Raw genomic sequence first — 22,331 nt, 5'->3', positions numbered from 1 at the left:
TATGCAGTAGAATATGCAGGAACGGGGTTGAGAAACACTGATTTAACATGATTTCTGTTTATTTGTAGTTTACAGTAACACCACAGTAAGACCACAAATCAACCGGTTATATTGTAAGGTGTGTTTATGTATAGTGTTTTAAATTCGTGCTCAATTTTTCCCCTTTTGACTTTGAGCACCCGCCCCTCCAAAGCTCTCTGCACGGCCCTGCTTTACGTTCATTTGTGCCTTTTTCCACTTTAAAAAGTCAGATTATCAAGCAAATAAAAAAACACTGCTGAGATTTTTTTTACACACTCCTGTTAAGTTTATTGATTGGTGACGGTGTTAAAGATGCTCCACCCCAATTCAGCAGATATAATGAGGTAAACAAGGACTGTAAGTGATTTATAGCCGCAAAGATGTTCCTTAGGTGCTTTTTAGATACAGCAGATATCATATTAGGATTTATTATTGATCTGCATTCTCAAGCATTGTGAGAACATACAAAAAAAAAAAAAATTACAATAAATCAAAAACTGAAATTCAGACAGACAGGATTTTTATGAACAGCAGCACAAGTGTGCTTTGGTAGATAAACATTTCCTTAAAAGCTTAAAATGAAATAATAATAATAAAAAGAAAAAATGTCAAGAATAAAAGAGGTGTGTCAGTGACCTCAACTCATACACAAAACTATAACCCACATACACTAATCAGCCACAGCATTAAGACCACTGCCTAGTTTCTACTCTCACTGTCCTTTACATCAACTCCACTGATCATATAGGACTCTTTACAGTTATATAATAGTCACAGACTGTAGTTCTGTATCTGTTTCCCTGTATATTTTATTATTATCCTCCTTTCACCTTGTTCTTCAATACTCAGAACCACACAGGATAGAAAATCACCACAGAGATACCCAAAAAATACTGTGCTGCTCTGTGGTATTTTTTTGTTTGTTTATCCTGTGGGGTCCTGAGTATTGAAGAAAAATGTTCCCATCTAACCAGTGGATCTGATACAAATAGACAAGAGTATAGAAACAAGGTGGTCATAATGTTATGGCAAATTGATGTACTACATTTACTTTCTGGCTGAAACAAGAAAATTATTAATAATTATTAAACTATTAATTAATTAAACCGCAGAATGCTGAAATATCCCTTTAAGATAGATTTATAAAAAAGTAATTTGGATAAACGTAACAGGCAGATGTACAGGATACGTGCTCAGAGGCTAGAATTGGAAAAGCTCCATGCATTTAAAACATGTTGTGCACTTTAGGCCAGTCATAAAATCATTTAAAATAAAAATAAAAAAAAACAATAAAAAAAAACTCTCAGTTTATACTAAGGGCATTTTCACACCTGGACTTTTTTTAAGCTTCGTTTTCACTCTTGGTGCTGTGTGCGGTTTGTTTGGGCAGGTCTAAATACATTAAATCATACTTGGATGTGCCCCAAAATAAACGCAAGCTTGTACATTACACAAAACTATGAAATAATGCCATACCTACACAGGACCTTCTTATTGTATTTACTTTTTTTGCTCCACCCAAAAATAGGATATGTGATAATGCTACTGAATATTACAATATTGATGTAAAACATAATAAATTAATTGATTAAATGTAGTTAACTGTTTATCTGCACTTGGCTTCAATGCACTCACAAGTAGTAGTTAGGTATGTCTTGATAATTACATTAGACATACCAAACAATACATTAGCATTACACTGACCATTTTTGAGGACCACAATATTGCAGCTGAGTTTATTTGCGTGGATATTAAGCAGATTAAAAACAGGACGAAAAATCCAGGGACAATTTATCGGCAATTTAAAAACTTTTCTCGTGACAGGCCTCAGTGTAAGCGTGCCCTATTGAGCTTTACCTCACTCTACCTCCAGCCTGGTTATGTCATGTGATCACAGTCTGCAGCACGAGAGCGCTCCCTCTGTTGGTGCATGCAGATAATGCAATTTTTCGAGATGTTTTTGTAAGATAACGATAAAAATTTGGTTTATTGTAAAGTCTCTACCACAGACAGCTCTGACCAATAAGCAGAGAGCATTTTTTAACATGGTTTGTTATGATGCCTTTTAGCAAACTTGGATTTATCACTGTAGTGTTAAAACAAACCAAAGTAAGGTTAAAATGCCCAAACTTTATAAACTCGTTAACTGATTTAGAGCAAAACTAACCAACTACAGGTGTGAAAATGCCCAGTGACAAAAGTCAGTTCTTCTCTCACAATAATCTCTGTTAGCTGCTATTGCTAACATCACCTTGGCACTGGATCAGTACACATGTAATCAGCAAACATGATTCACTGTTTTGAAATAAAATCATAAAAAAAAGACATTAAAAAGTGAATAAGATTATCTTAGGAGAAGGAAATGGCGATTAAGTCTCGCTGCTTATCATTCACGTTACCTGTAACATTCGTACAGCTGTCTAAACGGTTCGGCTGTGTGTTTTTGATATGTGGTAAATTAGATTTTGCTAGACTAAGGCCCAATCCCATTTCACACCTTGCCCATACCACTATTTTGCACAATTACACCTAGGGTTAGGATGTCCTAATTCACTTGCTATATTGTAAAACATGTGACTACATAAAACTACAAATGTAGAATTTTTTGTTAAAATTAATTACAATAATCTTTGCATTATCTTAGTTTAAAGTAGTTTCAATATATTACAGCCCTTTACTTTAAAACAAGCAACAGCATAAACAATCTGCAAGTACCTTTAGTATGTCTCAGTAGCTGACTAACAAGGTAAGATTTCTGTTCCACCTCCACCAATCAAGGATCTAATGCGTTGTCAAAATAACTTAATATTTCCTGGTTATATATATAAGTTGTTTTGACAATTTATTAGATCCTTGATGGGTTGTCCCATTTCTAAGGGCCAATTTATGCTGCTTCACTTAAGGTGGAATAGAAAAATTAGAAAAAGATACTAGTGGATAGCTAATAGAATTTCTCAGCTGTAGGAAGCTAAAGATCCTTGATGAGTTGACTCATTTCTAAAGGCCATTTTAAACTTCTGCATTGATCCTACGTCATAGGTTACGTGTACTTTATGCATATCTCGCGTCTGGACTGATTAAGAGCCGAGTCAGCGCCGAGCACTTAAAACCTGAGGAAAACAACAAAACAACAGTAATCGGCCCTTTAATGAGGCATTTAAATGCCTTTTTAAAAGGTAAATAAAAAAGGAGTGGTTTTCTGGGATTAAAAGCGTGAATTCCACTGTAACTGGAAATATCTGCTCAAAACTGTGCCAGACTGAGGTGCACAGCTTTCGACACGTGCTCACGTTTACAAGCACGTGCCCAACCATGTGGATGGAGACCATGCGGTAACTACTTCTTGCCAAAACTTTGCAACATGATGTGTTTGATTTAACTGCCTTAAGTGACATCACACGTCCTGCAATGTGACTTTTGTACATGCGCACATCACAGTGACGATGTTTAAATGATATATCGTGCAGCCCTACTGTTGACAATACAGTACAGCTGACTGGACGCAGGAGGAAAAAATTCAAACCACTTCCCCTTGTTACTCAGTTCCAAAGAGAAGAGGCACATGTAAAAATAGGTGGTAGGGATAAAATAATAAATGGGATTGGGCCTGTGACTATAATGTGCTTAATCTTGCATGTTTTTTGGTCATGTCTCATCATAAAAACTAAAATGGCATGAGAAAAATGGACAGTCTAGTTTGGATGGTGAGCCCCAGCTACTAAAGCTTCACCCAACACCTACCTGATGGACACGTCTGAACATCAGGTCTGCGGTGAGTCGGCTATTGGATGCTAGGGTCGAGATTATTCACTCACTTCAGCAGATTCTCCAGCAGACAGCGCTCATTCAGCTCAATGTGCCCTATCTGCTTTAGCTTTGGTAGCATGTGACCGTCCTTCCGTTAAGTGATTTCAGCATAGTCTGTGTGCAGCTGTTTACTACCGTCACCAGACACCACGGTTGGTGTGATGTCATCCACGTCTCCGTCCCACGGCGCAGAGCACAGCTCAGCAGGAGCAGAGTAAGAGTGGGGCGTGGCGGTGCGCCCCAGGCCATGGTAACGTCCCGATGGAGACGGGGGTGTGGACGAAGCGTCCAGGCCAGGGTCCGAAAGCAGCCCAGTGTGTTCATCCTCCTCAGCCTCCTCACTGAAATAGCTCTTCCTCGGACGGCCCATAACCGTTCTCCCTGTGGGAGGGAAATATAATTAAGGTATATAAAATGAAGAGGGGCATTGTGTTTTATTTTATACTAGCACATCTCAAAAAATTACAATATCATTGGAAATTTCCTTTATTTCAGTAATTCAGTTCAAAATGTGAAACTCATATATTATAAACATGTATTATCTTTTTTAAGCATTTATTCAGTGTCTCAGAAAATTTGAATATTATACAAGACCAATTGGTACTTTTGGCAGTGTAGGCAGTGTGCCAGTAAGTCCTGCTGGAAAATGAAATCTGCATCTCCATAAAAGTTGTCAGTAGCAGAGGGAAGCATGAAGTGCTGTAAGATTTTGTGGGAAAACAAAACTGCACTGACTTTAGACTTGATAATAAAACACAGTGGATCAACACCAGCAGATGACATGTCTCTCCAAACCATCACTGATTGGTGGAAACTTCACACTAGACCTCAAGCAGTTTGGACTGTGTGTCTCTCCACTCTTCCTCCAGACTATGCTCCCTTAATTTACAAATGAAATGTAAAATTTACTGATGATCAGTGATGGTTTGGAGTGACATGTCATCTGTTGGTGTTGATCCACTGTGTTTTATTATCAAGTCTAAAGTCAGTGCAGTTTTGTTTTCCCACAAAATCTTACAGCACTTCATGCTTCCCTCCCCCACCCAATTAAAGTTACAGAGGTAACTCTTGGTCTTCCTTTTCTGGGACAGTTCTGATGAGAGCCAGTTTCATCATATACTATCAAAGTTCTTGAAATGTTTCGAATTGACTGACCTTTAAAGTTCTTTCTTTAATTAGTTGAGTAGTTGTTGCTTCTCATAATCTGGACTAGAACATTACTCAAATATTCACTATTCACTGTATACCTGTAACTCTACCTCTTCACTACTTTACAACTGATGCTCTCAAACACATTAAGAGACAAGAAATTCAAGTAATTAACTCTTGATGAGTTCAGCACAGCTGTTAACTGAAAGCCTGAATTCCAGGGGACTCTACCTCATAAAGCTGACTGAGAAAATGCTGTGTTCATTAGCTCAGTAAAACACCAGCTTTACAATAAACCGGACAGCAAATTCACCAAAAGCAGGGCTTTAACATCACTGTTTTCCTTAAAACCTCTCCTTATCTCTCCTAATCTGAGTTTAATAGAGTTATTTCTAGTTCTCGTCATATTAATCAACACCTGGTTTGGTAAATTGGTAAATGTGGTAAATCAGGTGAGCTGCTGACGGAACTGAACATAATATACACATGCTGGCTGTGGAGCATCCAGGAGAAATCTGGAATCTCTACACTTTGTTCTTCAGTTTGGCTCACAGGATATAACATACTTAGTTAAAAATGAGAATTCCTTGTTACGTTTTACTGTATTTGTTTATTTGCATTTGTCACTGAGGTCACAAGAGAACTTGTGAACACTGATGTGTGAGTTTTGAGTTTTGATTACTCACCAACGTTGCGTACTTGCTCCGAGATGTCGGCCCGGATGTCTGATATATCCCACATGGCCAGAAAGGAGTCGAAGCAGGAGCCCTCCTCTGCTTCCTGGATGTAAGGCTTGTAGGTGAAGCTGAAGTGATGAGCAATGGCTGCGAGGAACATCTCTACACAGATGATAAAATCCTGCAACAGCAGCAAAAACATGACTTGGGATGAGCTGGAGCTTCACAGAGTGAAGAAAAAGCAGCAAATATTGTTCAGCACCTCCAGGAACTCCTTCCTTCAAGACGCTGAGAAAACTATTCCAGGTGACTCTCCCTCATGAAGACACTGAGATTAAAATTAAAATCAAGAGTGTGCAGATCTGTCCTCAAAGATAAATGTAGCTACTTAGAAGAATCTAAAGTATAAAACAGATTATGGTTTGTTATTAAAATAATCCAGAAGGTGTTCCTGTATAGCTTTAATATAGTCTTCAATATTAAATTTACAATGTAAAAAATCATAAAAAGAAAGAAAACACATAGAGTAAGAAGAGGTGTGTCCAAACTTTTGACTGGTACTTTATGTGTAAGAAAAATGAAAGTGTACCTGCAGTCCAGTGGCCACAGCCTCCACACTGTCCCAGTCCCAGGTGTGTCTCTCTGAAATCACTCCCACTTTCACCAGCAGAGCGATGACCACAGCCTGCCTGTAATGCGGTCAAAAGCACAGTGGAGAATAAGTGCTAGTGATACAGAACTACTACACTAAAATACCAGCGTTTTATTCAGTTCACTGCACATTTTACTGTAGCTCTTTCCTGTGCTTCAGAGAAGTTTGACTTCTCTGAAATAATACTTTATTTTTACTCAAATACAGGTGCATCTACAAAAAACAGAATATCATTAAAAAGTAACTTTATTTCATTAATTTAGTTTAAAATGTGAAACTCATATTATATAGATGTATTACACAGAGTGATCTATTTTAAAATTTATATAAATTAGTACTTTTGGCAGTGTGGGCAATGTGCCAAGTCCTGCTGGAAAATGAAATCCGCATCTCCATAAAAGTTGTCAGTAGCAGAGGGAAGCACTGTAAGAAGTGCTGTAATATTTTGTGGGAAAACAAAACTGCACTGACTTTAGACTTGATAATAAAACACAGTGGATCAACACCAGCAGATGACATGTCTCTCCAAACCATCACTGATCATCAGTAAATTTTACATTTCATTTAAAGTAAATCAAGGGATCAGAGTCTGGAGGAAGAGTGGAGAGACACACAGTCCAAACTGCTTGAGGTCTAGTGTGAAGATTCTACAATCAGTGATGGTTTGGAGAGACATGTCATCTGCTGGTGTTGATCCACTGTGTTTTATTATCAAGTCTAAAGTCAGTGCAGTTTTGTTTTCCTGCAAAATCTTACAGCACTTCATGCTTCCCTCTGCTACTGACAACTTTTATGGAGATTTGGATTTTCTTTTCCACACTGCCCACACTGCCAAAAGTACCAAATAGTCTTTTATAATATAATTTTTTTTTGAGCCTCTGATTTTTGGGTTTTTATTGGCTTTAAGCCATAATCATCAACAATAAAATAAATAAACACTTACAATAGATCACTCTGTCGGTAATACATTTATATAATATATGAGTTTCACATTTTGAACTGAATTACTGAAATAAAGTAACTTTTCAACTTTATTCTTAATTTTTGAGATGCACCTGTATAAAAACACTACAATATCTCTTTATACAGCCTAATGTAGTATTAAACATTAAATTGGCTTACCAGAAAGACACAAACACGACAAGTTTGACACAGAGGAACTTCCCCACCGGCTTGATGGGACCCAGCTCTTCTCTCAGAGCCTTGTAGAACAGCACCAGGCAGTACATGGCAAACTAGGAGAGGGGAAGCAAAGGTTTATGGAAATGAAATCAATTTAAAATTTATTTACAGTAATACAAATAAAAAAAATATATATAAAATATCTTAAGCCAAAATCTAACAGAAAAAATGATAGATAACGCTTGGTTGGTTGCTGTTAGGAAACTTCCTGTTAGAGCTGCTGTTTGTTGAAATTGTTTTGTTAAAACTACTTAATTTCCAATTTGCACTGAAAAGATTTTGGACCACTTTTTAATTAAATGTTATAGATCGAATGGAAGAAATCGAAAAGTTTGGAATATGATGAAAAATATTATTGGACATTAATCTAAAATTTAATCTAATCTAAAAAAAATTATGTCAATGTGCCAAATGCTTATCATTAATTTTATTGGTTTATTATATGCGTACAATTTATGGAAAACTAGGAAACGTATGACAATTGACCATAAATTCATATCAAGTAAGATGGTTTTTAAAAGTATTATAACATTATAAAGCAATGTAATATTTAAGAATCCAACTGTGTTGGAATCTTTAATTTTTGTAATCATGATAGATTTTCATACAGTTTTCTTAAAAAAAAAACAAAAAACAAAGCAGGTGATAAGTGCACTGTATAATACTCAACATATATGAAGGAGTAAAAATTAAGAAATATTAATAAAAATAAATCTACTTACCAGCTGAGAAACATTGTTCACAATCACCAAGTACGTCCAGGCATTTTTGGAATTGAAGTTTCCTTCATCGTACACTCCACAAAGCTGACAAATTCTAAAAGTGCATAAACACACACACACACACACACACACACACACAAATAATAAAAAAAATTTCAATAACTACAATTTAACTAATCTGTACATTATAGAGGTAGTGATGAGTAACTGTGTAAGGAGATGTAGAATGCTCCCATTGCTCCCATACTGACTCCTGTACAAGACTTGTTCTTCTAAATTAAGGAAGATCCATAATAAGCCTTGAACCACAAGGCCTGGAAACTTGAGTCACAGGGTGTGAAAAACAGTGGTGATAAATGGGAAACTCACAATGCGATGACTGTGGTGACGGGTCTCACTACTGTATACTGCAGAACACCCAGCTTACACCTCAGCAACAGCACCCTACACACACACACAACATGAGAGAAAATACACATATTCATACACAGTCCACACATACAGTATACACACACACACACACACACACACACACACACACACACAATATGAAAGAAAACAAACAGATATTCATACATGCTCCACACACGCGCACACACGCACACACACACAAAATATGGGAAAAAAAAAGTGAACCAAGGCTCACTCCTAGCTTAGCTACCTAACTATGTAAAAAAAGGGACGCATTTGAACAGTCTCTCTCTAGGAAATGAAAAGTAAATCATCAGCACACAGCGTGAATTCTTCTTTTGCCTTTTTACACAACTTTTCAATGTTGTGTTTTCATTTTAATTCTGTCAGACATGCAGCCTATTGCAAGGAAAAATAAATAAAAACTTTACCATTGCATTTTGATTTTAGTTTTGACATTTACTATGCAGTTAATCAAGAAAATTCAAGGCCAAATTGAAGCTTTTATTTTTCTTTTCACAATTGTCACAATTCTTTTCATTTTAGATTTGACTGTAAAATACCTGTATGGTAATGAAATGGCAAAAAAAAAACTTTTTAATTTGAATTAAAAACAATTATTGCAAATAAAGTGATTTCAAAATGGTATTTGCATTTTAATTTTAGTGCTTTCATTTCTGTTTTATTTCTGGCAGGATTTACCTCCCATAAAAAAAGACAGTTTCTCAGTCCTGAGGTAATTTTCTTTTTTGTGGGGGGTCCTCTGTGATTTTATTCCCGTGCAGAACGACCATGTACGTGTTTTTCTCAGACGTCCTCTGAGAAAATTACAGGCTGAATTATCTACTGTTTTTCTCTGAGTTTCATCACCTCACGTTTAATAAAATACCTATTTATCCACTGCCACGCACTGTAATTACACTTTGGGTGCGCATTTTCACAGAGATCCATGTTAAAACACAACAGCGTGTGGAAATGGAGGAGCTACTGAACGTGATCTTGTGGTCATGTGACCAAGAAAGCCTAAAAACTCACTGGTCCTCTTTTTTCAATTACAGTCCAGATGCAGGAGTTTTTACACTAAGTAGAAGTGTGAAATATTTTCAACAGATGCCCCCCTGAGAAACTAATCCCATCCAGACTGGGCTATAGCAATGCAGCTTTAAATCAGACACAGAAAAACATGTTAAGCACTGTGGCGGATCTCAACATGATCAAAACCTTCCAGCAGGTTTCCTCACCATCTGCAGGCAACCGAGAAACAAGGCTGTTCCTGAACTCCACACTGCCGTAAGGGTGAGACACTCAGACACAGGAAACAGAGCAAACTTTCCCAGGGACTCGTTTTAATCCAGTGTTAATTAGGCAATAGAAAAAAATAGCCTGTGAGACGTCCTACTAGTGAGACTGAAGGCAATCCACTGACTAGATCTAAAAATAAACCCCAGCAAACAAGCTTTCCTCAGACTGCACTGCTCTGAATCAGACAACACAGCCCGAAACACACCACAGAGACAGTTCAGATAACACACAGCCCAATGTCAAATGGGCACGACCTTTTTAATGAGGCTCATTAAAAGAAATATGTGAGATACAGCTCTGGAAAAACAAGAGACCAATTAAAAATTATGGGTTTCTTTGATTTTACCAAATTGAAAACCTCGTGTATATAATCAAGAGGAAGATGGACGATCACAAGCCATCAAACCACCAAACTGAACTGCTTGAATTTTTACACCAGGAGTAAAGCAGCATAAAGTTATCCAAAAGCAGTGTGTAAGACTGGTGGCGGAGAACATGATGCCAAGGTGCATGAAAACTGTGATTACAAAACCAGGATTATTCCACCAAATATTGATTTCTGAACTCTGAATATGTATGATATTAACAATGCACACTGTGTATCTAAGAATGGAGGAAAAACTTTTTATTTTTTAAAAACATTTTAGTTTATCAATAATTATGGTTTAAAACGTATATTTAGTTATAAAACAAAAAAATCTGAATAGTTGTGGTTGAATGAAATTAAAAAGCACGAGTTTATGGTAAAAGCACATGTAAAAATGCACTCACTCTCCCATGGGCCAGGGTGGGCAGCAGCAGAGTGGGGGCAGATGCCTCTGCTGCTCCTGAACCTCCAGCATCAGCACCAGGCTGGGGTACTGCTTCCCCAGGTAGTTCAGCAGGAAGATCATGAAGTTGTAGATGACGTAAGCCTCGTAGCACTCTCTGCACGTGTCTACGTAGATAGCGATACTGGGGTACTTCAGTGCAATCCACTAGAGAGATAGAAATAGATAGATCTTGAAAGAGAGATCTTGTTCAGTAAGGAAAAAGTATAAGTATATAAAAAAGTATACTTAAAATTAAAAAGTACATACTTTTAACACTGGAATTGATACAAACTTAAATACATACTAAATGTAGTATTTTGGAATAACTCATGGCAACTTAACTATATATCAATTGTAATTAAGCTATACTTAAATACAACATAAAAACATTAAATTGTGCTTTTAAGTGTTTTTTTTTGTATATCTTCTTCAAACTTAAGTAGATTTAAGTATGTGTGCTTTTAACATCATTTTTAATACTCTTGGACTGTAATATAACAGTGTAAATGTACTACTTTGTGCATTGATGCACATATTATATACACCTTTATTACACTAACATAAACTACACTAAAGTGCAGTTTAAATAAATTTAAGTATATTTAATAGAAAATGCACCTTCAGCATTCTTTACCTAATTTAATGAACTTTTAACACTTCCTTTTCACAAGGGCTAGAACAGGGCTGCATACAGAACATACAGTGGGATTTGGGCTGGGCTGTACAGGACTAGTATTGTAACATTAGCTGAGAGCATTTTACCTTAGCATTTGTTTGTTAACCAAAAATGCTAATTGCATTTCTCTGTGCAAATTAATCAATTTAGCTAGCTAGCATGTGACTTAAGAAGCACTGCAGAGGTAAATGTATGTTTAGAATTGAACTGATTAGGTTTATATGTACTATAAAAAAGAAAACAATAAATATATATTTGGGCTAATTTAGTATTTGGCGTTTTATTTTGCTGGATTTCAGCCAAAAATATATATATATATTTTTTAAAGGTGTATAAAGCATTTCGAGGAATACAGAGAAAAGCAGAACTAAAAGGGTCTAAGTGAAGAATAAAAAGAGCATGACTTCAGTCAAAGCTCTGGATTCAGAAGCCAGACTGAGCACAATAATTTCAGTCATGTGCTGCAGCGACATCACTAACGCAACGCTACTAATTACTAACATGCAAGCAGAGGAAAAAGAAAAGAAGTAAAAGGCTGGCGTGCGCTATAAAGAGCTGGTATACTAAATATAACTCTGTCAACATTTTAGACAAGCATACTGTACTTACACTATCCAAACTGTATATTGGAACCATCCATAATATCCTGAAACACAGAGAGAGGGGAGAGAAGGGAAATGAATAATACTCCAAGTTATTTTAACTTAACCTAACTCAGCAAATTTACTCAGATACAGCACTGTGCATCTAAATAAATTCTTTAAAACCATTTCTCTCAACATTAAACAAAAAAAAGTTTTACTATAAAAACTCAGGTTCATGGATGATTGAGTGAATGAATGCCAGAATATCATATTAAAAATATGCTTGTTTTTAACCATGCCAAGGATATCATCAATATTGTATTTTGATTTTCTTTCCTTATTATTACTATTATTATTTTATTTTTTAGTTCATTTATTTATTTGTATTTTTATTGTATTATGTAAAAGTGGTTTTAGCTTAATTTTCACAGATTTTTGTTGTATTGATCTTATCTTCTTTTGATCATATATATTTTATATTTAACCAAATTTTAGTAATGTTATTACTTTTATTTTAATTCTACTTTTATATTTATCTATTTTTATCTTTTATTTACTTTGTCATGTTAATCCATGTATTTGTAAATGCTCAGCTACACTAAAAATGATGGTTGCCCTCAATGTACTTCCGACTCAAAATTGATTGATTGAATGAATGACTGAACATTGACCCGACTGATAAAAGTCTTGGCCTAGATTTGGACTCGGCTCTAGAAGGTTTGACTACAAAATAGGCTGGCAAAATCAGATCATGATTGTGTACATCACATCCGGTGGCATTTGTACTGTTCACATCAATATTGGAATGATATCTTATTGACCAAAATTAAGAAATATATTATGGAACAAGCACTGACCACATTGTCAAGGCCTAGTCTCGTGTCTATGTTACCTCCTGACTCCCTCTTCTTTTAGTTAGGCTGTTATAATCAGATCTGTCAGTCATTAGCCAAACTTCCTCTTCTTCTTATTATTATCATCATTATTATGTACCGTTTTTTGCGCACTATAAGGCACACTATCAATGAACGTTGATTTTCTGATCTATTTTCATACATAAGGCGCACTGGATTATAAAGCATACCGGATTATAAGGCGCATTATGCGTCACTAGTAAGGAACAGGGGTGTCGCCATGTTTTCCTTCTAATTCAGCAGGTCTCACCACTGAATGGTGGTTAACTTAGTTAAGTAAAGCCAAGCTAAGTAAACAAAACTGTCTCAATTTCTCTCCTTAAAACTGTTTATTTGGATGAGTAAAGCACTTCTGTTTATTTACGGTAAGCTTAGATTTTCAGATTTCCACTATGGCTGGGTGCAGCAGCATTAGCATTAGCATTAGCGGTTAATAGCTAGTGCTAACAGTATATAAATGCCACCCGACAGCTCTACACTGAGCTCTACATTGAGGAACCCTGAGTGTTCTGGTAGGCCAGGGTGATATTAGCTAGTGGTTCGTCCCACGTAGCTTGTTTTAATATGGTAAACACACAGGCTACAGTGTGAATGACGAAAGAGCTAATGCTTAGCGCAGTTAGCGGCTAATGCTAATACTGCTCCAGCCTTGGTGCTGGAGATCTTCACTGAAGCTCCCTTATAATGCTGTACTTCAGCAGAGTGGCTTTACTGCTCCTTATTACCTGACTGGTATAATTCATACATAAGGTGCACAAGATTATGAGGTGCACTGATGATTTTCGAGAAAATTAAAGAATTTGAATGCAAAAAAAACAAAAACAAATATTGTAAATGTCCTCACCTAATGATGGGCTTCTGTAGCTCAGGTTGGGTGTAATGCACCAGATGCTGAAGGATACCCCACAGTGATATGGGTATCGTCATAAAGACGAAAATGCCAGCGATGAACCATGCTTTATTGTGGGTGCCAACCTGAGAGCAAAAAAACACACTCAGTCATACACACTCCCAGATCACAGTCAGAGCTGCAGATAAGGCTGATTAATATTTAACACAGTCACATGCTGAAGGCCCAAAGTTAACAGACTGACCTCTGATTTCTGTAGCTCCCATATACACAGCGGGAGGACCACCAGGAGCAGCAGGATGTAGAGGAGCACCACGAGGGGCCGGATCCACCTCCTCCAGTTCCCACATGTGCACGGCATCTTCTCCAGAAGACAGTATAGAGGGTTTATTCACTGTACCAGCACCTAAAACCAACAAGAAACCAGTTACTAGGCTGAAAGTATCTATTATGCTTTGTAAAATAGTGTAATATAATGAAATAAAAAAATACTAACTGCATTGTAACATCATTTTTAAGAATTATTAAACATGAAAAGACTATTGAAATATTGAATATAAGGTAAATAATTACAGGTTTTACTAGAAAGGCTGTCACTAGAATTAGTGACTTATAGTGGCTTAAACTTCTCTAAACACAAATTGGTGAGTTTACACCCTAAAAAATAAGGGTTCTTTGAGTGATGTCACTTACATAGATGCTTAAATTTAAAGAACCTTTAAGAACATTAAGTGATGGCTATTTAAACCTCCTCACATTCAGACCTCTTTTGCAAACATGGTTATTTAAGGAAGCATACGCGGTTTTTGCAGCATCACTAAGGAACACTTTGTAGCACGTTTATATTTTAGAGTACACTACCATGAACATATTGGCACCAAGCCTAATTGTGGTGAGTTGTGGTGTTTCATCCAGTACTTTTAGGAGAAGCTGGAGTGATGAGAGTAGGAGGTGATGAGGTGGGGTCGTGATCAACCAACATCCTGACCTAATTAACACTTCTCTTTCTTTCTTTTATTATTATTTATAATTTTCTCCAAATTTAGCTAGGCCAATTGTTTCTCCCAGCTGTATATCCCCCATCACAAGTCACACTCAGAGGCTTGGAGCAACCCAGCATCCTAACCATCCGTACCAACGTACACTGAACGATCGAGATGATGCGACTGCAACTCAACTCCAGCAAGACCCTTGTGATTTTATCCCAATGCTGGAAATAATTTGGGGTAAGGTCTGCATTAGTTGGTCAGGATTGAAGGTTTAAGTCAGTCTTTTTCTAGTCCTGCTGTTTAGATAAAATCAATGGTGTTTAATATTATCATCAAGTCTTGAGACTTGGCTCACACAAATAGTGATGTGAACAATGTCAACAACCATTAGAAGAGCTACAGGAAGCTGCATCCCAGATAGCAAGTATACGTTGGCTCATTGTTTACGCTGGCATGACATTGGCCAATTACGTTGTTCCAATGTCATTTTGGCCAGTGGGCCTACGTTGGCATGACGTTGGGTGCCAACCAATGCTTGATGTTGGGCCTACAGTTGGCCAAATGTTGGCTTCTAACCAGTTAACATTAGCAAGACAAGGGCTTTATAAACTTTTAGATGTTATGTATTGCAAATAACCCTTTATGAAGAAGGTGAAATAATCAACAATCAATGTTTGCTAAAATAATTTACTGAAAACAGATTCATATTATGTATTTTTATATAAATGTCATATATATATATATCCCCAGTCTTTGTAAAATCTTAGTCGGTGAGTAAAAGGTGTGTGACTTGTCTTTAGATATGAGAGAGGGTCAGACTTTAATCTATTAAAAGTCTTTTTAGAGCCCAACAAAAGACAACTCCTAAATGCCCTTAATTTCAGAAAAACAATAACTCAGCAGGTGTCCTAATACGTTTGTCTATATAGTATATTAGTTGTAGGTTTGTGTATGGGTTGATGTTGGATCACTGTGCTAAAATATCTACATTTACAAGCACTAAAGACTGTTTAATTAGCTGGAAACGGGTTTCTGATGGTCTAAGATGGTCTAAGATTGATGGTTCAGGTGGAATTTAATAATTGTTTTTTTTTTGTTGAGTGTAACTGGATTGTGTGAATAAAAATTCACACCTCATGTACCACATGTGATGTAAATGACTCATTGAACCTTGGCCAAAACATCTATATGCCTGCAACTAACGATTATTTTGGTAGTCGACTAATCTGACGATTATGTTTAATTTCTTTAAATGTGGAGAGTACTGATTATTTAGTGATTAAATGTGTAATCTGTTGTGTTTGGGCACTTGAGTGAGTCATTTAGCCATTTCCCATTGCGCTTCTGTCTCCAGCACTTTGGGTTAGTCAACAATTAAATTTGTAGTTGACAAATTTAATTAATCGACATTGACGATTTTATCGACTAATCGTTGCAGCCCTATAAAGCACCTATACTGGCAAGCTATAGGCTCTGGTTAACCAACTCTTGACCAGAAAAGTGTAGTTATAGGTGTTTAGCTAATTTGACCATATTGAAAACCATAGCTATTATATCCTGGTCAGAATCCAAGCCCGTCAACCAGCCATGCTGCTTTTCCAGCAGATAAATCTGTATTTTGGTTAAACCAGGCTAAATCTCCTGTTATTCCAGTGTGAAAGTGAGTATTGTGGTAAGTGAACACAACAGGTTCTACAGTGTTACTTACATTAGTGTAGGTGAGGCTGGGTGAGGGCTGATCAGTTTAACAGCAGTAAAGCTGAAGATCTGCTGATACTTTTCTGAAGAGCAAAACCAGACTCATCAGCTGATCCACTGTAAACAAGCCCAGCCGCTCCTCCGCCGCCCCGGCTCCTCCTCACACACACACCCGCCCAGAGTCCACCATCCGCCGCAGAGCTTCCCCCGCCGCTCCGCCGGACAACCGACCGCGTTTAATGGAATATAAACTAACCGAGAGAGAGAAACTCCAACCCGGACAAACACAAACAACACAGATCCAGTTCCAGCTCCCTCCGCTTCCTCACAGGCTAAAACTACTGTACACTCAAGCCTGCTACAGCTCACTACTGCTCCCTACAGCTCACTACTGATCCCTACAGCTCACTACTGCTCCCTACAGCTCACTACTGCTCCATACAGCCCGGGGAGACCCACTATACTCACTACTATACCCACTAATATACTGCTACAGCTCACTACTGCTCTCTACGGAGCAGAGGCACACACAGATCACTACTATACTCACTATTCACTATACTCACTGATATAATCACTAATATACTACTACACTCACTGATATAGTACTAAAGCTCAATACTGCTCCCTACAGCCCGGAGACACACACAGGCCCATACACTATACTCCACTATACTCACCATACCTGACAAGTTTTGAATTTAAAAATAAGGGAAATTGTCCGCCGCCCGCTTTGAGCCATCCCACCAGCCCAACTGAGGTTCAGTATCCCTTACATTTTAAGACAGGTTTACAAGAAATCTAAAATAACTACCTGGGAACCACCATCCTCTACATACAGCTTCTAGCAAACTTCTTAGCTAAATTAATTTAAGTTTATTACAGCTTACAGTAAATTCTGCAATCCTAAATTAGTAAATACAAGTAAAAACAAATAATTAGTTACTGGCTGACCAGTTACCAGAGGGCAGATTGATATATATGGGTTTAATCTGTGTGTTTTTAACCTGTAGAAACGGCTCCAGAAACAGTGTAATCACAGTTTACATGGTTAGCTCCGTTACCATTCTTTTAGAATAATCACTGTATATCCAGATCTGTTTTATCGTCAGCTGCTCCGACTAGCTGCCTGGGGGTTGGTGGGGCTTCCCCACACTGACCCTCCTCTGAGCGCAAAACCAGCAAGCTGATTGGCTGTTTCTCCTGAAAGGCGTAACTTTCTCCTTCAACTGGCATTAAGACATCTCTTAATCTCTTATTAATACGTTTTTTTTTATTCATAATACGTGAAATTTACAGGAAAATACTAATAAGAGAGGACGGTGGGAAAGAGGGGTAAAATACGGTAGTTTCCCGGCCAAAACAGGAGACTTGACAGGTATGCTACTCACTACTATACTCACTAACATACTAATACAGCTCACTGCTGCTCCCTACTACTACTACTAGTACTACTACTACTACTCACTTATATTCATTGTATCACTCAGTGGTTATACAGTTTTTTTTATTTATATATATATCTTAATTTTTATCTGATTCTTTATTACAAATTTCTGTTAAAAAGTCATTTTTTAAGAGAAATATAGATTGTAGATAGTTCTGTTTCTTACACCTTCAAAAGAATCTTGTAAACTGGAGTAAACTACGGTGGCCGAGAAAGCCCAACGCAGTGCAAATTGAAAAGCGCTGCAAAAGCACAAAACACATCCATCAAAATTACAACACAGGCGCAGCAAATAGAAAAACGCGCTGCAAATAGAAAAACGCGCTGCAAATAGAACCACAACACAACGGAAGTGAGTCACAACACAACGGAATTTTCCCGGGGGAGCTTAAAAGATACTGTACCAGCTAAGCTGCGTCTTCAGTAACGTCTCGGACTTCACTATGTGTACAAAGGACAATAAGTGGCAAACAAGGTGTTTTGTGAAGCAGAACTTTTAATAATATGCACACAACCGTGGTAATCACAGGTAATAAACATTACTTACTTTTCAGAAGCTTGTTTGCCACTTATTGTCCTTTGTATACAGCTGGTACAGCATCTTTTAAGGTCCCCCGGGAAAATTCTGTTGTGTTGTGGTTCTATTTGCAGCGCGTTTTTCTATTTGCAGCGCGTTTTTCTATTTGCAGCGTGTTTCTCTATTTGCAGCGCGTTTTTCTATTTGCAGCGCGTTTTTCTATTTGCAGCGTGTTTCTCTATTTGCAGCGCGTTTTTCTATTTGCAGCGCGTTTCTCTATTTGCAGCGCGTTTTTCTTTTTGCAGCGCGTTTTTCTATTTGCTGCGCCTGTGTTGTAATTTTGATGGATGTGTTTTGTGCTTTTGCAGCGCTTTTCAATTTGCACTGCGCTGGGCTTTCTCGGCCACCGTAGTAAACTGATACAGGAAGACTGGGTCTGACTGACCCACGTGGAAACAGGACTAAGTCTCACTTTCAGCAGTGAAGAGAAGAAGAATAAGAGGTCTGACAGGTGAAGAACTGCAGTAATAAAGTCATTGATTAGATTCTAAAACAAAAAAGCAGATTGTCTGGGTCATACAGCACAGATATTGTAGTACTAAACATTACATTGTACACCAACAGTATTCATATAATTAAATGTAAAGATTTACATGGCAGCCTTGTCTTGTCTTTAGTTTATTCTTTAGAATATCTGTGCTTTGTCTCCAGCTTGTGGAGTTCAGTGGTAACACAGTGAATGTGTATCTGTAGGAAAATGAACTAACAGCTCACACAGATAACTGAGGAAGAACTGTATCAGCTGATGGTCTTTAGATGGCAGTGTGAGCTCACAGTTCCTCTGCTGAGAAACTCCAGCACTGAATCCCTGTACACTCACACTTTACTCAGAATAAAACCATACAGACTGTGCTAAACTGATCAGCTTTGAGGCATTATAGCGTTAAAGTATATTTTCTTTTAAAACAGAAGATAAAACTGATATTAAAAGTTAAATATATAAAATTAAAAATAATCGGGTTAAAGAATTAGAGGCATTTTTAAGGTTCAATAAAAAACAAAATTTTAATGAGCTTCTTTATAATAAACTGGCAAAAACCATCATTTAAAATAATTACTTCGAACTTATATATTAATTTACCATTTTTTTTCTATATGGCATACCTGAAATAATCATTTTGTGCCTTTATTTTTATGAAATATCGGTTTATAGCTCAGATTCTATCGTCTATAGTGTTTTTTTACACAGGATAAACAGACACGGACTGTAGGAGAGCAGTCTGCTAGTAGTTAACATTCCTCCTGACTGAGACGAACACGGCATTCTTCCAGTGTGTTTATTTAATTAAAAAAGAGCAAATTCAGCACTTTCTGCAAACCTCCTGATTAAGATTTATTACTGAATCACAATTAAAATAAAGAGTTTACACCTTAACGTTTCTCTGCCTTTTTCTCCATGCTGTTATTAGTTCAGGCCGAGGGTTAAGAGTGAGCCTCCTCTAGTTTCTACATCAGTGTCTTCAGTCTGGAGGTTTCTGTCTATTTATATAAAAATATGAATATACAAATCTCACAAACTTGTACCTCGATTGAAATGTTTTTTTGTTTTTTTTTTTATTGCTTTATACGTACAAAACAGATCCTTTTTACATTATGTGACTCATAGATCATTTTAATAGATAAATTCAAAAGCTTAAAAATGTAAAAAATTTAAAAAACACAAATCTCATTTTAACTGATTTCCATTATTAGTTAATCGTCTTTTTGTGTTCTGTAAAATTAACATTTTTTAATTAAACATTTTTTGTTGGTCAGTTTGCTTCCATCCTTCCATTTTTGTTCATTTGTTAATACTGTGATTTTTTATTTATTTGTTTATTTATTTATTGGACGACAACAACAATATTATTTAATGTAATATTATTATATGTAATTGTCTGTCTGTTTAGCATTCTAGGAAATTACAACTCTCAAATCAAAATGTTTCTCATTTATAGTTCCATTCCATTTTCTGTATTTTCTGTTTGTTAATTTATTTTATGTATCTACTTATTTGTTTTTCTTATTTTAGACCATTATTTCTTTGATTTTCCCAATTGAAAAACTCTGGAATATAATTAAGAGGAAGATGTATGATCACAAACCACCAAACCGAGCCAAACTGCTTAATTTTTTATCCAAAAGCAGTGTGTAAGACTGGTGGAGGAGAACATGCCAAGATGCATTAAAACTGTGATTAAAAACCAGGGTTATTCCACCAAATATTGATTTCTGAACTCTTAAAACTTGAATATGAATATGAACTTGTTTCCTTTGCATTATTTTCTGCAAATAAATGCTCTAAATGACAATATTTTTATTTGGAATTTGAGAGAAATGTTGTTTGTAGTTTATAGAATAAAACAACAATGTTAATTTTACTCAAACATAAACCTATAAATAGCAAAATCAGAGAAACTGATTCAGTAACTGAAGTGCTCTCTTAATTTATGTCCAGAGCTGTATTTTTTATGCAGCCCTAAAAGGCATTTTAAAATATGTGAATAATTTTGTTTGTTGGTAAGCAGTGAGAGGACTTTGCCCCCAAACAGTGCATTCAGAGCTCTACATATTGTTATTTATGGATTTATTTATTTGGAGGGACTTTAAACATGTTACACAAGCTGATCTGACGTGTTTGGCAGCTGTTTTCTTTTAGTTTCTCCTCGTTTTTTCTCCTTGAGCTCCTCGCGTCCTGACCCTGCCTCGCTGGGGAGAGTGTAGCGGGGTGGTTTTACTGGGCCTTTAGGGTCAGTTTCAATTAGCCCGTGAGTGATGATGAGGAGTTTAATGATGTTTTACGTGGAAAAGGGCTCAGCTCAGTCTGGGGTCTGGCCTGTAAAGCGGAATATTCGTAATTTCTCTTGTACTGTTTTTTGTTGGATGGGAACTAGTCGTTCGAGCGTCGCTGAAAGAGCTGAGATCCAGACAGAAGTGCGGGAAGTGCCGGGGTTAGGGCAGGGTTTGTGTTGCCAGGTCTTTCGGGATGGGGCGTTCTTTCCTCCCTCTCTCTCTCTCTCTCTCTCTCTCTCTCTTTTCTCTTCGCAGGAAGGCAGAACTTTTCCTTTGTGTCGCTGCGCCGCTACCTCGCTGCCCCCAAGTCTCAGAAATGACTGGTTGTAGTGGGACAGATTGTTCATGAATATTGAATCCATCCTTTTGGCTTTTATAAATTAGCAATGGCTCTTGCCACCGTCATGCGAGCGCCTTCGCTGGGTGGCTGCGAGCGATCGCTCTGCAAAATGACACGGGGGGCGCTGCCATGTTAGGGCAGGGAGAGACAAACAGCCGCTCTGTTTGAGAAAACTGGAGACACATTGGAACATTAAGCGCCTCGTGACGTCCGCGCTCAATCTCTCCGGAGGCCTGCGGGACAGCGGCGGTGGGTCTCGGCCCCTGCGAAGAGGTGATTGTAAAATAGCGAACCTTTATTATCAGTCAATTTAAGAGGTGATCGGATTAATCACAAGAAGATTCTGTGATTAATCACAATTAATCACAAATTTACCGCTTTTTTTTAAGACTTACACTGTATTTAAGGGTGTACTCACACTAGGCAATCCGTCTCTCCCAAAGCACTGCTCGTTTGACAGTCCCTCGTTTAAACATTGGCTAGCTGAGATGCTTAAATTTTCTTCGATGGAGTGTTTGAACAGTCGTGGACCAAGTGCACAGCAGTGAACTAAACAGATTTGTCATCCAATAATAAATTATTTTAAGAGGCCGTAGATATTTATTTATTTATTTAATTATTGTTATTGTTCTTTATTTTTGATTGTATGACCATTGGGCTTTGTCTTCTGTTGTTTATTATTATTATTCATTTTATAACTATTATTCTTATTTTTATTATCATTGTTACTATTAATGTCTAGTTATCAT

General features: G+C 37.1%; 1 protein-coding gene across 1 annotated transcript; it reads right to left on the bottom strand.

The window, feature by feature from the left end:
* Positions 1-283: 283 nt before the first annotated feature.
* Positions 284-16,798, bottom strand: tmem184c (transmembrane protein 184C). Its single transcript, XM_022662923.2, has 11 exons — positions 16,457-16,798; positions 14,004-14,165; positions 13,754-13,884; positions 12,021-12,057; positions 10,695-10,900; positions 8,580-8,654; positions 8,211-8,304; positions 7,429-7,541; positions 6,244-6,343; positions 5,664-5,835; positions 284-4,209 (listed from the first exon to the last, which is right to left on the bottom strand). The coding sequence occupies exons 2-11, from the start codon at positions 14,118-14,120 to the stop codon at positions 3,923-3,925; spliced, it is 1,332 nt and encodes a 443-aa protein (XP_022518644.2). The 5' UTR covers positions 14,121-14,165; positions 16,457-16,798; the 3' UTR covers positions 284-3,922.
* Between the last annotated feature and the right edge of the window lie 5,533 nt (positions 16,799-22,331).

Source organism: Astyanax mexicanus, chromosome 7, assembly GCF_023375975.1.
Source record: "Astyanax mexicanus isolate ESR-SI-001 chromosome 7, AstMex3_surface, whole genome shotgun sequence".
Classification (NCBI taxonomy): domain Eukaryota; kingdom Metazoa; phylum Chordata; class Actinopteri; order Characiformes; family Acestrorhamphidae; genus Astyanax; species Astyanax mexicanus.
The sequence above is the reverse complement of the archived record's forward strand: the minus strand, read 5'-3'. Positions and strand labels throughout refer to the sequence as shown.

What these genes read in the sequence shown, in the direction of transcription:
- tmem184c (XM_022662923.2), bottom strand. Translation starts at nt 14,120, where the DNA reads ATGCCGTGCACATGTGGGAACTGGAGGAGGTGGATCCGGCCCCTCGTG. An exon ending in GGGAGCTACAGAAATCAGAG is followed by an intron (nt 13,885 to 14,003) that starts GTCAGTCTGTTA and finishes TTTTGCTCTCAG; the next exon opens with GTTGGCACCCACAATAAAGC. An exon ending in CCACCCTGGCCCATGGGAGA is followed by an intron (nt 8,655 to 10,694) that starts GTGAGTGCATTT and finishes GTGTGTGTGTAG; the next exon opens with GGTGCTGTTGCTGAGGTGTA.